Source organism: Pterocles gutturalis, unplaced genomic scaffold, assembly GCF_000699245.1.
Source record: "Pterocles gutturalis isolate BGI_N339 unplaced genomic scaffold, ASM69924v1 scaffold35357, whole genome shotgun sequence".
Lineage (NCBI taxonomy): Eukaryota > Metazoa > Chordata > Aves > Pterocliformes > Pteroclidae > Pterocles > Pterocles gutturalis.
Window position 1 is genome coordinate 1 of NW_010116628.1, and position 17101 is coordinate 17101.

Genomic DNA, 17101 nt, shown 5'->3' on the forward strand with positions numbered 1-17101 from the left:
TGGCAGGGCGGGAAGGAGGCAGAACCGCCGTCGTTCGCTTTCCTTCCCCGTCGCCCTGAGGTAGCGACAGCGCGCGGGGTGATGCAAGAGCGGGAGGCCCGTGGCGGCGTGGGCGCTGTGGGAGCTTCCCCTCGGGGAGAGCCTCGGCCGCTCCGGTTAGCGGCAAAAAATAAAAATTAATTAGGTTCCTAGTTAGTGTCTTAAGTGTCTCGCTCAGAGGCAGCTCGTGTGGTGGCTTTTTGTGAACCCGGGTTGTGCTGAGGCTGTGTGGGTTCGTGCGTGGTTTTGTTGTTTTGGTAAACAGACATATTCCGAGACCTGAAGTCATTCCTCTACCTGTCCTTTTCCAGAATCGGATGTGCCGGCGGAGCTGCGAGTTGCGAATGGGTCACAAAAGTTTGTGAATTTCACTTCGACCATCCAAAACCAGCTGCTGCTTGTGTCGCTGCTGGAGCACCTCTGCCACATGTACACACACAACCCCGTGCACTCCAGGTGTCTGTTCCGAAGTCAGTAACAGTTGTTCTTTCCTGTCTAAATTTTAAACTGCCTTACTGCAATACATAACAGATTCTTCTGTGCAAATTAGGGTGTAATATCAGTACAAGGCTGTGGGTCTTATTGCGTTGGGACAAGAGTAATTCTGAGAAGAGGATACCCTAATCTGATTAATTTGGAATAAGGACCTGTGTTATTTTTGAAAACAGTAACAGTATCTTGTTGAAGATGCAAGGATCAGACAATTCTGTTCTAGTTAAATCATGAGTTGCATCATGACAAGGATAGTGAGGTAAATTATCTGTTAAATCTAATCTGAAAACACAAAGATAACAGAAATTTTTAAAAAAATATTGATCAAGAAATAGCTGTAGCATAGTCTTCACTAAATCTTGCAAACTTATGGTCTGTAAAAACTAAGTACTTTTCTAAGGCCTTTATTTTCCCACAAAGTCTTTTGATATAGTTCAAGGAGCTTGCATTTATAGGTGTGAAGTGTTCATTTTGAAATCTTTTTGCTATGTAACTTATCTTAGGTATTTTAGTCATTTAAGCACATACTTAATGCATTTGAGAGTCAATCTCTCCTTACTACACATGGTAATGGGAAATAATATATTACTTGTATATCAAATTGAAGCCATTTTTAGCATCTAGTAACAATGGTGCAGACAACTGACATTTTTTTGTTCTTGAAGTCTGTTGTGTAGATGTTTGGCCCTTGGGCTTACTACTGTCTCTATCAAAACCAAAAATATCAAGGAAAAAAAACAACTTAATTTCCTCCTTTTGGGAGGTGAACAAAAAAACCCAACCTGGGCATCTTCCAGAGTATGGCTTCCCAGTGTACTTCTATGGAAAATGACATTCCTCCATTGGTATAGTTTAAACCAGTTTCCCAAATGGAATAAACCTGATAAATAAAAGAAATACGTATTGCAGAAGTCATATTTGTTTTGTAGTTCTGGCTGGTATATTCATGTTGGCAAGGGTGGGGTTTTCCTGCTTTTCTGGTGTGTGTAACTGTGTCCCTAAGGCTGCTATAGCAAAATTCCTGATTTCTTACAGGTTCATTGTCAATAAATTTTATCCCCTTTAAAAGATAAAGTAATGGGCTGATTTTTGAAATACTGGTACCGAAGAAGAATATATTTAAAAACCTCTTACACGCAAGCTTGTTTTAAGTATTTGCTAGTTTTAATCCAGGTGAGAAAGATGTGGCACTTGGGGGGGCGGGAGGCAGTGACTTCATTCTTTGCTATGAGCATGTGCACAGTTGTGTGAGTTTGTATGTGAATTGGAAAATCTTGGCCTTACTGCTTTTTATTATAAACATGTCCTCATAATTGTGAACATGCTTTGAATTTTTCTTTTCACTGTTCACAATTAGTCCAGAGGTAACAAGCAAGTGAATGGGTGGATGTTTGTATAATTCATCCGCTGAGATAAGAAAGAAGAGGAGATGCAGTTGTGACCATGAAGGGTGTGGTGAATGACTGTTATGCAAAGGGATTCCCACAGAGCAGCTCTAGTTTGGATTTAATTAGTTTTTATTACTAAGAATATGGGAATCTGCATTAGAGTAGGAGTGACTGTTCATTTTTTCAGGTGCACTATTTTTCAAATCAAGTTTCTCATTTAAAAAACCCAACTGTTTACATGGTCTTATTGGCAGGCTTTATTTAATGTGACCTTTCTGTTCCCTTGTACAGTACTTCGTCAGGCTTTCACGAGAACAGGGTTGCTCTCCCCTTTTGCCTTCTGTGATGAATTTAGTACTGTAAGACTGCAGCATAATAGAGCCATTACTGAACTAATGAAAGCAGCTAATCGACAAATACTTAATGGGGTAAGCTTTATTAAATTTCTTTGGCAACCTTTTCGTTAAGGAATTAACACATCATTGTACCCGAAGAAGCTTTTGTTTGGGGGTTCTTTTAATGTTGGATTGCGATTAAAAAATAATTGTACAAAATGGTACTCCTACTTTAGCTGTTTGGGATGGCATGTTCTGGTTCTATAGGTACAAACCAAAGCTTTTGAGGGCAGCAATATTTTCCTTCTTTATTAAATAATAAAAAAAATTTAAAAATATCTTTATTCAGGCAAGGTGTTTTAAGTATTGCTACAGCTTTTTTTCGACAATGGACAGTCATCCATTTTACATTTTTAACTGTTCCAGTTGATTATGTCAACACTCTTGTATTTATCTTAGTCGAGGGCCTAATTTGTGTACTGCTTAATATGCTTCAGGCTGAACCAGGCCAGCTTGCTTATCTTGCTGCTTGAAGTAAGCTAGTTAATTTTGTCTTAAGCACATTTTAGAGCCCTCATTTTATCCTGTTTGCCAGCAGAACTCTACAAGGGCAGTAATCTCTCCGGCACAGAGATGTTAGCAGATTACTGGTGGGATAATAATACTTTAATTTGGTGAAGCTCTCTGCGGAATGAATGGCTATTGGTAATCTAATTTGCTTCTAAGAACATAGTTTCTGTTTTGGTTAAGCTGTCTGTGCTGATGGCATGGTGGACTTTTTATTTTTTTTTATGTTGCATTTTGTTGCTTCATAGGAACCTGATAATGGAGATTCTCACGCAGTTGGGTATGTATTCAAAGCATTTTGAAATATTAAACTTCACTCCCTCCCTAAAGTTCCATATTCCACTCTGAATTTAATTAATACTGTATTTCATATTTTGGCTCTGTAACATAGAAAAAAAGTGAAAATTTCTCCAAACTCTCAAAACGATCTGGTGTAAATTCCTTCTTCAGTACAACTCTCACGGTTAGTGCCATCATTCAGGAAAACAAGGTTTATCAGGCATAAACTTAAATAAATTATCTTAATACTTCTGTTAACACGGAGTGTGGATTTGTAGCATGTGCACATGCGGTTTGCAATCTGTGGGTTTTCAGTATTCACTCTGGTGATGTCAAAGTATTTTCTTATTTTCATAACGTAAATAGTATTTCTAGATTGTGTACACTTGTAACCTATATAATACCTTACTCGTAAATTGTGATTTAGTTTAATGCAGTTTAATGTAATTTAGTTTAATCCCTTTTAATTAGGGAAAAAGAAGTTCTCTTTGAAGCACAGACTTCACGATACTTGAATGAATTTGATGAGGTTGCAAGGCTAGGAAAAGGAGGATATGGTAAAGTATACAAGGTATTCTTTACCTTCCATTTATAACTGATCAATTTATATCTAGTTTTTCTTTGAAATTTAGCATTACTGGGTGTTTTGGCTGTTTTGTTTATTTTTCTAATGGAAAAACAAAAATACTCGTTTTCCAATAGAACAGGTGAATACATGCACATGTGAAGGATGTTGGCATTTCATTTCAAAAGATGCTCAGTTTTGGTTTCTATTTTCTGTTTGTTGGAAGCAGGATGTATCAGATGTTTTACTTTGTTTATTTTGACCCTTTTAAAGTGAATGAACACTCCTTATTTCTCCTGTGAAATATTGTCGTATATTGACTCAAAAGAGCTACAGGAACTGATTAGTCTGCACACCTCAATGTTCCAGTTGTGGCTGCTTGGAAGAAAATCAGCCTTAATATGACTGTAAAGTGTCCAACGCAGTGTTGAATTGTATTAAGTACTTGTAGCGTATAGGCAGCCTAAGGTTCCCAGCCTGGTACATGCCATATGTAAATGACAGTTGTGGTCTCACAGATTTATTGAGAACCTGTTTAAGCAGTTACCAGGACCTATCAGCATTTTCTTATTGATGGAAAGATAGCTATGTCTTTCACAAAGATTGGATTAGATGTTTGCAGTGCTGAAAGACAGCAAAAGCAGAGTATCCTTATTTTAGACAGCTGGGCCCTAATCCCAGTTTCATTCTCTGGTATGGGTGAAGGATTATCTGAATGGAGCGCAGAAATTAATTTTTAGAAAATAGTTGGTTCTAGAAGATTTAATAATTCATTAATCCAAACACTTTAACATCTTTTGTCCTACTGTAATTGTTTTCAGGTCAGAAACAAGTTAGATGGTCAGTTCTATGCTATTAAAAAAATTAACATTAAGAAGGCTACAAGAGGAGATTGCATGAAGGTATTCTTTTTTGTATATTTCATCTCTGCTTTAACTCCCTGCCTGCTCTAGCTGATTCTGATTTAATTTAGTAATGCAGTTAATGTTTTCCAAAACATCAAAAGCATTAATAATGTTTTTTACGCATTCTGAGTTTCTAAAGATTGGACCCTATCAATATCTATTAGAAAAAAAGTAAATGAGAGGTATTTAAGTCCATTAAAAGAAGCATATTATTAACTTTAGTTTGATCATCTCTGCAACTATAAAATCATTATTTGTTTTAAAGCTTCCAGATTTTCTACATTATTGTGATAATTTTATCTGTTCTTTCTCTCTCAGAAACTGTTATTTTTTTGTTATCTTCTGGGTTTACTAAGCACTCAGAATAAAGAACAGTCCTACTGTTTCTGGTCTTTTTAGGTGCTACGGGAAGTTAAAGTTCTGGCTGGGCTGCAGCATCCTAATATTGTCGGCTATCACACTGCTTGGATGGAATATGTTCAAACAGTACGCCCAAAAGGAAAGTGCATCATATTGTGGTGTTCTTGCTTGCATCCTGCTTACAACCTCTGTATTGTTATTTGTAGGAGAGTATTACTTCTCTGATTAAAAAAAAAGCAAGCTACAGGTGACCACCAGGTCTTCATGTGTCTCTGTGCACTTCAGTCTCTTGCCCAATAACTTATCTGTTATTTAATGATGAATTTGGAACTGTGGAAGTATTAGCTTCACTTCTGGTAATAAATGAAGAAGATTTTAAAGTTGTGTGGAGTTCAGTGGAATGCAATGAAAACCTTTTAACGCAAAAAGTAGTGAGTTGGCAAGGAGAAGAATAAATACTGGGGATGAGCCACTTCAGATACTCGGGGAAAGGTCATAAACAGGAGAAAAAACCACAAATTTGCTAACATGTTTTGAAATCTCAGAGCTGTAGTGAAACTAGGATAAATTTCCCACTATGCTTCTCTTCCTTTTTGGAAAGGAGTTTAGAAGAACTGAGAGAACCTATAAATAAATAATGTCAGAAGAAAAAAAAATCTCTCTTATTTTGCTTTCCATAGGAGAGTTTTTAAGTTCAGTGAATTGTGTTTCATAGTTCTGCAGTGACAGAGCAATCTGTTTTTTTGGGTATCAGCTACTGTCTGTAACTGTTGAGAATTTGTATAAAGTGAATATAAAAATAGACCTCCTTCCCTCTCCCCTTTTTTTTCTCTTCAGTTTCTCTGTTTTCATGTCTTCCCACACTTTGTCCTTTTGTCTCTTTGTAACCCTAATCTGTTGGTCCCTTTCTTTCTTTTCCTTTTCCAGAATGCATTTGGCAGTTAAATCTTTTGATCCTCTCTTAGTGGGAGGTTTGCCTATGCTCTGTATGACTTTATTGCTTTCCAAGTCAGTAACTTGATGCCCAGTCAGCTATGAGCACAAAAGAAAATGCATTGGAAGTTGATAGTATAGTAAAACAGACAAGACTTTTTAACTCATGATACTGAGAATCTTGAAGGACGCAACTTTCTGGTGCTAGAAGTATTTAAGTATTTAATGGTGATAATGTAAGTACATAACTAGATTTATAGGTAGGTCCTGTGGTAAAACTTAATGTTTTTTCTTGGCTTACAAGATTGGTGTTTCTTGTTTGCTTCTGTGTGCTAAAACAAACTGCTTTTTTCGCATAAATATACAATTTTAATTAAAATTATTTCTGAAATATCAAGTGTCCTCAGAAGAGCAGCAGGGTGATGGAAAGAATGGTGCCTTGTGGAGTTACTCTTTCAGCTGTGTATTATCATATACATTATAAGCTCTAATTTTTAACAGGCTAACTTCTTGAAGGTGAAGTCTAGGTGAATATGTGAGAGAGCTCAGTACAACCCTTTCAGTGACCTCGTACAACATGTATTTTCTTTTCATTAAAGAAAAACATATTAGGGTTGCTTTTTAGTAGAGTAAGAAACACATTTTGCAGCAGCAGAAATAGAGAAAAAGATGTCTGCAGGTAATTAAGTTAAATTCAGTAAAGTGCTGTAGCTTAATGTTAATTTACAGTAAATATATGTGTGCTTTGTTTTGTAACATACCATGTTCATCTTTTGATCCAATAGATAAAAGAATAATGGAGTTGCAGCCATTATCTTTGGAAGAAGAAAGTGTCAAGTAAGTGTTATAAATCTCAATTATAATATTTATTTGGCTTTAACGTAAGGCTTTTTTTAAAGTAACATTAAAAGAGTACAGAATTCAGCATATATTGCACAAGTGCTTTTAGTTTCCAAATTATAACAAAAGTCAAATGCTTGTCATTGTTTCTCTTGTGGTTGCATAAGCTGAAGAATATTCCTGGATACTTCTACCTTCTTTGGATCTCTCAGTTTCCGAGTGCCTGAATGTAGTACTGGGCTTCAAGTTTACTTTAAAAGTTCTGTGCCAATCAGCAACACTGATTAGTGCTGTGGAGTCTTACTGGCATGAGGGGGCCTTCTGTTTAAGTGCTGATGTGCCCTTTCAATAAGGAGATAGAGTCCTGTGGGAAATACAGTGTAACTTCCCAAGTTTAAAGGAATGGAGATGTGTCATACTTCTGTACAGTGAATGCTGTGACCTAGGACTCTGTGTATCTGTGAGCTGTCTGGGTCAGCTACCGGGATTCCCTGCTGGGGGAACGTATTAAAAAGGCTGGAGCCTACACTGCCAGTTACGTAATCCTGAAGTTTTATATGGGGAAGCAGCTGAACTCTTACTCTGGAATGCAGTTTGCTATTGAAAAAAAATAAAGTTTTCAGAATTGTGTGTCAAAAATAGATGGTATAAAACTGTGTACATATTTTGATTTCTCTCCCTTTATTATTTTCAGTGATCACTGTCATATTCAGAGTGTGGAAAGTGGTAGTTCAATTATCTTTGCTGACCTTACTTCACAAGAAAAGGACTCCTGTGACAGTACCAGTCTTAGAAAACTGGATAGTGAATTAGTGCAGAATATGGATTTAAGGAATGATTTTACAAACAGCAATAGTAAAGACTGCATAAAACCAAATAAATGTGACTTACCCATGGAATTACAGGAAGACTCTGTAAGTAGTGTTAGCAGTAGCAGTAGATCAATTGATGTGAAAAATGATTCAGCACGGGGACCTCATTCTAATCTGGATCAAGATGCTAGCACTGGAAGTAAGTCCTGCACTGAAGAATGCTCCAAGAATGATGTAGCCCTCTGTGCAGAGTTTGAGGTACATACAGTTCTCTTTAAATATACTCAACTGCTGTGTAATTTAACGATGTTTGTAGAGTTTCATAGACAGAGGAATTGTTTATAATCATGAATTTTTTTAAAATTACTGTGTTTAGAGCCAAAAGTAGACATTTTTTACTTAAGTGGGTAACACCATTACAAGGAAACTGACCAGAGGATCTTGCAAAACCCAGCGTGCCAGAAAGATTCCATGTGTTAGTCATCTGGGGTCCTTTCAAAGTACCTACATGAATAAAAAGTACTACTCCTGAAAAAAAAACAAAACAAAAACAAAAAAAACCAATAAAAACAAAAACCAAAACAAATAAACCCAACACATCAAAATTGAAAATCATCATTCAGTAATGATGGCTAGTTCAGATATTATTGATGAAAGTGTCTAGGTGTGTAATGTGGTGTCTATACAGTGCAGGATTACCTGTGAAAAAGAGAGAAGCAGATTGGGACAGGGAATTGCCACTCTGCCTTTGCTTCTGAAACGTTATTGGCACTCATACCACTGAAATGTTTTGTGTAACACAGCCAGCTCTGGAATGCTTCAAGCTTTTGCTGTCATTTGGACTTCCCTCTTGCAAGAAATCCAAGATTTTAAAGGTGTTTGCTCGAGTTGTCCAGTTATCAAACAAATCAGTACATTGTCAGAAACTGAGTATGAAATTACATATTCATCTTAATCATAAAATTCCATATCAGAAGTTTGATTTTTTTTTTGTTATTTTATATTAATTTAAACAATTTTCTTAAGCCAGAATGTACCTCTGTTCAGTATATCTAGATGCATTTAAACTCTAATGTGAATATTATGGTATGTAGCTGGGTGTTAGCTTTTATCATATATCAATGGTTAAAATTTGAGGAACAGGCAAAAAAACCCACCCCAAAACTAGATAGCATTGTTGCATCTGCTTCTCTAATGCAGTAGATCAGTAATACTGTGTTTGATGTAATTTTGATATGTAACTTTTCATTTAAAAACAAATTTTGTTTTTATTAGTTTTAGAGAAAATAACTAAGGAAATACTGTTCATATTACAGTGGTAAAATCATGGACCATTATTTTTCTGTTAGGTGGAGTATCATTTGATGCTTCATATACAAATGCAACTGTGTGAAATATCCTTGTGGGATTGGATTGTTGACCGTAATAAAAGATGCAACGAGACAACAGAGGAAGCTTGCAGTAAGATTCATCACTGTCTCAAAAATTTACTTATTCATTATAAAGCAGATATTTATTTTTTTCCTAATTGGAAGTCCACTTGCCTGATTTTATGTTTTACTTCAGTGGCTTCTAATATGGATCTTCATTAGATTCTTTATTTACTTAATCAAACAGTGACTGGTATTGAATCTTTGTATGATAGAAGTTGGTAAAAGAGATTTAAGTTTTAGACAACTCTTCAAAAAAGAATGAGTGCCTGAGGCATAGTTGTTACCTGGAGAGATCTGTGCCTCGGCAATACTACTTATTTGGAATACAGTTTTTTGACAGAATCTGCTTCTTCTCCGAAAGCTGTTTAAATAATTGAAGTTTTGCTTTGGTAGTAGTCTTGCTACAAAACAGAGCTCTTCACAGGCTAATTTGTCTGCTGTGGAAGATATAAATATATCTTTTGTTCCACACAGGTTACAACATATTTAAAAGCTTTTAAGTTTGTTCTCAGAATCAAAACTCCTACGCAGGCTAATTTGTCATTGCTCTAAAGAATTTAACGTTTACCTTGCTTAAGTGGTCAGAGTTCTCATGCCCTGATACCAAGCTGTCTTCAATAATTGTTGACATTTGGAAGAACAAGGCTAATGCTCTTAAAGCATTAGAGACATGTTCCTTTCTCTGGGGTGGTTGTATAGAAAAAAGCATACGCTTAACAGATTGTAAGACATAAACTGTATGATTAATTTTTAATCTTAGCTTTAATCACTATTAAGATAAATCTAAATCTGTTGTTCTCTTCAGTTATGGAGTAAGGTTTACCAGCTAAGTATCAGCTGACTTCCACTAATCGCTCCTGTAATCACAGTCTTTTTAGCTTTCATAAGCTAAAAGATGACATTCCTGGTCAGGAAATTACAGAATTACTAGGGCATTTGACCTTGCAAAATGCCCTTTTCATGCACAGGCAACAGGAGAGGAAAGGTTAATGCTATCATAGGTTAGACATTAAGAAACAGAAGCCCAAGTAGGAGTAAATGGTGAGTGTTCAAAGGGGCAACAGACAGGTTATATCTGTGTCATTAGTGTAGGAAGACAATGTAATTTAATAAAATAATAATGTGGGAAATGGTAAAAACAATGAGATGGTAAGTTTATTTAGGATAGCTACAGCCAGAAGAGATTTGGGAATTTCAGAGGGTAGCACAGCAGCAGAAGGATGAGGATCTAAAAAGGAAGGGTGCAAATAAGTACAGAAAACATGTCATTACATAAATTAGTATGATCTTTATCTGGAATTGTATTTTTAATTCTAATTCAGCACTTATATGGAAGTAAAGAGTGTGTTAAATTCATAATCAAATAACTGTCTGATGGGGTTTGGAGGAATCTTCTCAGGCAGACATATGTTCATGTCCCAGAACTTTGCTTCTTGGAATTTTGAGGTTAGTGACTTTTTGCTGTTTCAAAAATACTATAATTGGAGAAGCATGGGAAGTTCAATTTTTAAACTATGCTTATTCTGTTAAAAGTTTATTCCACATCATAAATAAACAGAATTCAACAAGACATACCACCAAAAACTTAAATCAGTAAAACTAGCTGAAATAATTTAGATTTTAAATTATTTTAAGGTCCATACCATCTTGTGGATGTCCGTTGGACAATGAAAATTTTTCAAGAGTTATTAGAAGGAGTATGCTATATCCACAGCGTGGGAGTAATGCACCGAGACATTAAAGTAAGTTCATCAAATTATTACTTGAGGTTAAAGACAACAAAGATAACTTACATTATAGGAGAATTAAAGCAACTTCATAGTTAAATTTGAGATGACCTGGGTTCTTAAGAATTAAGCGATGTTACATACGAACTTCCTCTGCCCACAGGAAAACACAGTGACAGGCCTACTGGCTCCTTTGATTATGTTACACATAGACAAGGGAATTGTAATTTTTGTACTGAAAGTACATAATCAAAAATAGAGGATTTGGAATCTGGTACTTGAACTGTGTTGTTCTTTGAGATGTTGCAGGATGTCTGGTTCTAGAATAGCTTTGAAGTAATTACATTATTCAGTGCAACATTTAAAAAGTACTATAAAACCAGCAAAAGTTTAAGAGTGAAAGAAAAAAAAAGGCTTAAGTTGCCTTTGCTTTCTTGTCTAGTCCTAATTTCTATTTAGTAGGAAAAAAAAAACCTGTGCTAAGCAATAGTGCTTTCACTTCTCATCCAAACATACCTAAGCTCAAAAGCCTTGTGATACAGGCTAAGGAAAACTAGTGATTTCGTATTACCCTTTCTTTCATCTAGTGAGTACTTTTTTTCTAGATACACTTCTCCTCCTTAGTGGTCCTAAAGCCAAAATATATGGATAAAACTATTTCAGTTTTTCAATTCAGTGCTCTCAAGTAGCATGTTGCCGCTGTGCCTATCATATAGAAAAGTGTATTTTGTTTTACGTTACGTCTAGCCCACAGATGATATTTAGTCCTCCTTCCTGCTACATTAGTTGGTCTGATTCGCTGTCTGCTCTTGCCTGTTCCTGTTAACATTACTGTTCTGCAAATTTCCCATTTTCTGATGAAAACAAAAAGTACATTATCTTTCCACTAAATCTTTGTTGCTCCTGTTTTGCTTTTCTTCCTTTTTTCTAGATCCTTCACATAGGGTCTTTCTGACAAATGTGTTGCTAACACGGTGTGTTAAATAATTATCTTACATCTGTGAAACACTGGATTTTATAGACTCTGAAACAGCTAAAATTTAATAATTCTTAATATATATTTTAGATTTTATTCTGTCTTGTTTTGTAGCCCAGAAATATCTTTCTACATGGATCAGATCATCATGTAAAAATAGGAGACTTTGGACTAGCCTGTAAAGACCTCCTTTGGGATGATGCAGACCAGTGGCTTAAGACAGAAAGGATAAATGGTAAGAGAAAAAAAGCTTAGTGGGGTTTCTGATATTAAAACCATTAAATATTAAATTCTTAAGTTAAATGGTGACAATGTAACACTAGCTAAGTCTAAATTGTCTTTTTAAAGGACTGACACATACTTCAGGCGTGGGGACTTGCCTCTACGCCTCACCAGAACAACTGCAGGGATCTCACTATGATTTCAAGGTAGGGAGTATTTTTTTTCTATTAACGCATGATGATAGATAAGAAGAATAAAACAAGCTTTTCAGTAGGTAAATACATAATATTTGGTAAATACATAAATATTCCCTCTACTGTTAACTCTTAATGTTTTTGTTGAACCATGGATTTCAACTTTGCCTTCTAGTTTGCTGCTAATGCAAAAATTGTGTTTCTAAGATCGTAGTGAGGAATCTATATAGATTTGAATTGTATTCCTTTAGTAGCATCATGATACTTTTCATATCATCATGAAATGTCATTGTCGTGAAACTTTTTCATTTTGTGAATTTTTATGAGAAAAATAAATCTAGTATGTAATTAAAAATAGCAGCTATCCCAGAACTTTTTCTTCACCCTGTTACCAGTCAGACATGTACAGCATGGGTGTTATCCTGCTAGAACTCTTCCAACCGTTCGGAACAGAAATGGAAAGAACGAAAGTTCTCACACATCTAAGGAACGGGCAAATTCCTCATACTTTCTGCAAAAAATGGCCTGTTCAAGCCAAGTATGTTAAACTCCTCACCAGTCAGAGATCTACAGAAAGACCAACTGCTGCTCAGCTTCGTGAAAGCGAACTATTTCATACCACAGAACACGTAAGTTATGCCAATAACCTCAACCTTTACAGGATAAAGATATATAAAATTACCTTTGTTTTCCTGCCTGTATTATGGGTTTTTTTTTTTTTTAACTTCAGAGGATTGTGTGACTGAGACTCCTTTTTCTGATTACAGTATTTGGCCCACTGTATTAATGGTTCTGGTGAAATGAGATAAGTGGCCATTAAGTACAGATAACTTTATGAAACTGGGGATTTACATACATATTTTACTGTCTTTGAAGCTTTTCATCAGCTCTGCAGAATCTTTATCATTTTCCATTTCCTTGCCCGACTTTTTTTGTTTGTGGATTAAGTTTGTAGCATCAAATACACAGAATAGCTGTGATGCTGCAGAATATGTCCGTAGTGGATCATGAACATGATTCAAATAAGTTAATAAGGCTTTATCTGTGCTTGTCTATAAATTAAATAGATGGACTCTCATTTTCAGGTTATTTCTAACCTACAACAGAAGGTGAGACAGCAAGAGGAAGAAATAGAGAAACTGAGAGAGAGAATAAGACTGCTTTCTGAAGAACAAGATGAACATATGAGACTAGGTTCTCCTGTTTAAGTACACAAAGAATTACTCTATTGTATGCTAAGTTATACAAAACATTTCTTTTTTACATTAAAAAAAATTCAGTGCATTTTGATTTTCCTGTCTGTTCTTTAAAGGTATTAATTTCTTTGTCTTAGTTCACAAGTCTGCACTCACCAGAAAGGACTCATGGTGCACTTGGCCCCAGGGCAGTTTAACTTGTGGAAATAAGCTTTTTGCTTATATTTTTCCCTGTAACCCAAAATTAAAAGTGCAGCTTTTACTTACATAGGACTACTTTAGATAGCTTCCATTCATTAAAAAAACGTGTTGTGTATCGTTACAAAAAAGGAAGGTCACACACAAAAGGTAGCTGTAATGTTTTTATTGATTTTAGAATTCTGTCCAGCTGTAGCACCTGAATACATCTCGGAAAGGACTCAAACCGCTAGAGCAGGCATGAGGTGGAGTAAGATTAAGATTACACAGAACACAGGCTTACTTCAGTAGCTTCATAACAGCACTGAAAGGTGCCAAGTTCTCACAGGACTTCATCCATTTTTGCACATTGGCTGGGGCAGCATTTGCACTCCCTGTCTGCTGAAGTGCGCACCACGCAACAACATCTGCTACGGTGAGTTCGTTTCCCACCAGCCACGATGTCTTGCCCAGGGCAGCATTCATAGAGCGCAAGACTGCTCCTTTTTCCTTACTGCTGCCTTCTTTTAGCTGGAAGATGGCTGTGTCAACCCAGCTGTCAATCAGAGTTGAAGTAACTGCATTGTACTTCTGGCCCAACAGGGAAAAGAGAAATCTAGCGATGTTCCCCTCTCCTTCAATAGGGCACATTGTTTGAATGCTAAACTTCATCTGGGGTTTTGGAACTGAAATTAAGAAAAGGAAAAAAAGTGAATACCACTGTGGTAGAGAAGTTAAAGTAATGGTAATTCTATGATGTATTGCATTTGTGATGGCAGCAACACTGTTAATGTCATTAACCTGATGAACAATTTTCAGTTTTCTTAGTCTAAATCTCCCACCTAATTTCTGTTCTAGCAAACTTATTTGTAGAAACTGAAATACACTTCTATAAAAACATCCATGGCTACAAACAACCATGTAAGTGCCACGTATATTTTAATAGCAGTAACCACAAGCAAGAATCTTCCTCCTCTGTCCCCACCACTGTTCACAGCTACAACAAGAGAGCAAAAACATTATCTGTAGTATGTATGTATCCATCCTGTGTCAGCACAAAGACACCAAAGCATCTGTTGTCAAGGTTTTATAGCACAAGTTTCATTTTCTCACCTATTGTAAAATATTGGTCTACAAGGTAAGATAACTTCATTCTTACCATCCTTCCAAATAAGAGTAAAGCCCAGCTGATATTCGTGACGTGGTTGCTGCTTAGTCTGCTCTCCAAAGCATTTCAAGAGGTTTTCTGGCACACTTCTCACTGATGAATGTGTGTGAACAGCTGATAATATTTTATAGCGTTCACAAAGCAGACAGTGTAGTACTAATAATGACAGCGGAGGTAGAGAAGGATTTGCATTGATTACGATATCTTTCAGGGCACCATAATCCTGAATGGAAAGTAAAACATCGAGCAGATAAGACACATTCCAGATCCAGCTTTGAAGTAGTGGAGTTCTCATCTGACACCAAAATGTACACAGCCATGCATGTGTATATCCAAAATTCTAATGATACTAAAATATATCAATTCAAGTGTGGACATTTAAAACTTGTTTAAACATCTTCCTTCCTCAACAGTAATATAATTCAAGAACCTGACTGAGATAAATTCTAGTGCAATCTGAAGCCAAAGTTAAAATTTCCAGTTAGTAACAATCAAGAAACTGTCATAATTTCAAAACTAGCCATTCTAGCTTGGACTTATAGCTGAATGAGAATATATAGGATTTAGTATTGATAAATGTTTTTATCTATAATCCGGATGCCCCAAATTAAATGGCAGTTGTAGGTTATTTGTAAGGGTGTAAGATGTATGAGTTCTTAGTGTCCCAGGTTTTAATGCCACCCTTTCAATCCTGAAAATCTGAGAGCAAAGAAAGTCTCAATGTATATGCTCAACTAAACTTACCTTTCCAAGCATCAAATCTAAATCTGCTCCATTTTTCAAAGGAGAGCATTCATCACTTTGAATGACATTAGTTACATCAAAGTCAGCATCTGGGGTTTGTATCATCTTTGAGAGACCATCGACGGCGCTCTTCAGTTCATACAAGCGTTTTAGAATCTCATCCTGGCGGGATTCAAGTGCTTGAAGTGATGGGTCCACCTCTTCCTATAGGAGACGAAAAAACAAGGTCACGTAAATGTTCACTCAGCTCAGTGTCAAAATAGTCCACAGCTCACTTGACAAAAATTTTTGAAAGACTTTAAACACATTCAAATAACCGGAACATCATGGAATGTCATGGTCTTACATCTTTGTGTCTTTTCTATGAATGTGGCAAGAGATGGCTTATTTAATCAACTCTCTGAAATCTTAACACATTTTTTTAAACCGCTAGCTACAGCAGACTCCCTAACATAGTAAAAACCAGACCACAACCACAGAAACTAAAGTTGGCAGTGAAGTGCTGAATTAAAACCTGAAAAAACAAAGTTAGCTTGTCAGGATTCTCTCCAGCCCAGAGGAGTGGACAGAGCTTCTGTTGAGGCTGGCAAACAAGGAAACTTCTTGGCAATTCAGGGAGTTCATAAGAGTAAAAAGCCTGCAGGTTTAGACGGATGGTGTGTCTCATGAAATCACTCTTAGTAGTCAGGCTTTGTTTCAGAGAACATAGAGAAGACATCTTTTTTCTATCTCAATTATCTTACAAGTCTCTTACCTTACAATGCCACCTCTTTTAAAAGATTAAAAATATGCTCCTGTGGGAGGTTTTAAATCTACAAACTTAAAATATATGTTAAAGAAAAATTTTTATTTAGATAATCAATTTCTAAGCATCCTGAATAAGGCTTAATGAAATCCAACCTATCGATGAAACTTCCTTCTTTCAATCTAATGGATAAAGAGATAAAAAGCAAGGCATCCAAGTGAAATCTTTATGCCCACTTACACAATATTCTCAAAGACAAGACAGGAACATCTCTTAAGCGACCACTATTTGGCTAATACACAATTCCGTGAAATAAAAACCACTCTCAGAGGAGACTGGTAGTTAATACTTCGCTGTGGCAATGCAGGCGGATCTTAGTAAACATCCCTGTGAAGTTCTACCCCGAGTCTAGTCCTACTCAGTATCTCAACCAGCAGCCTGGGTGAGGGCATAGCAAGTGCTCACAGAAAAGATGTGACGGCATCAAGCTAAAAATGGCCACAAGCAGCCCGGAAGAATTCAAAGCATCCCTGACACTGCAGAGAGGCTGAAGTCAACTAGATTAATGGAACATAGTATTTTGCATTTTTTGCCTTATTTAAGAAAGAAGTAACCAAGACCAGAGAGTGTGTAGCTGGCTAGCTCCTACCTCATCAGCAGAAAAGAGACGAGACCCGAGCCACCCGACTGAGGATGTGGCAGGAAGGGACGGGGCTGCTGGGACGTGGGCCCCAGCTCGGCACGGAGCTCCAACTGCGGCCGCTTAAACACAAGAACTGAGAGACACCCGCGACAGCCCAGAAGAGCCAAGCTGAGAGCTACCGAACGCTTTCAAAACATCCCAGAGAAATCCCTGACAGCGCTGAGCTTATTTAACCCTCGAGCGATCCCCCACCCGCGAGGAAGAACCAGCGCCGCCTCCTGCGGGCAAAGGCCCCTGTCAGCTCCCCGGCGCCGGAGCCTCCTCCCAGCCCCGCAAGCGGGCCCCGCCCGACCAAGCACCG

The 17101-nt window shown here is 36.8% G+C and overlaps 2 protein-coding genes across 2 annotated transcripts; one reads left to right on the forward strand and one right to left on the reverse strand.

The window, feature by feature from the left end:
* Positions 1–350: 350 nt before the first annotated feature.
* Positions 351–13357, forward strand: EIF2AK1 (eukaryotic translation initiation factor 2-alpha kinase 1; the record flags this gene model as incomplete). The annotated part of the gene is made up of 14 exons (XM_010075570.1): positions 351–509; positions 2211–2347; positions 3070–3101; positions 3572–3671; positions 4487–4567; positions 4970–5073; positions 6656–6700; positions 7398–7773; positions 8865–8976; positions 10584–10690; positions 11766–11886; positions 12000–12079; positions 12463–12696; positions 13153–13357. Coding segments are annotated over 14 exons (1811 nt in total), but the record flags the coding sequence as incomplete, so codon positions are not given.
* A 255-nt stretch (positions 13358–13612) lies between these two features.
* On the reverse strand, positions 13613–15556 carry AIMP2 (aminoacyl tRNA synthetase complex-interacting multifunctional protein 2; the record flags this gene model as incomplete). Its single annotated transcript, XM_010075571.1, has 3 exons — positions 13613–14126; positions 14600–14831; positions 15353–15556. Coding segments are annotated over 3 exons (822 nt in total), but the record flags the coding sequence as incomplete, so codon positions are not given.
* Positions 15557–17101: the final 1545 nt, after the last annotated feature.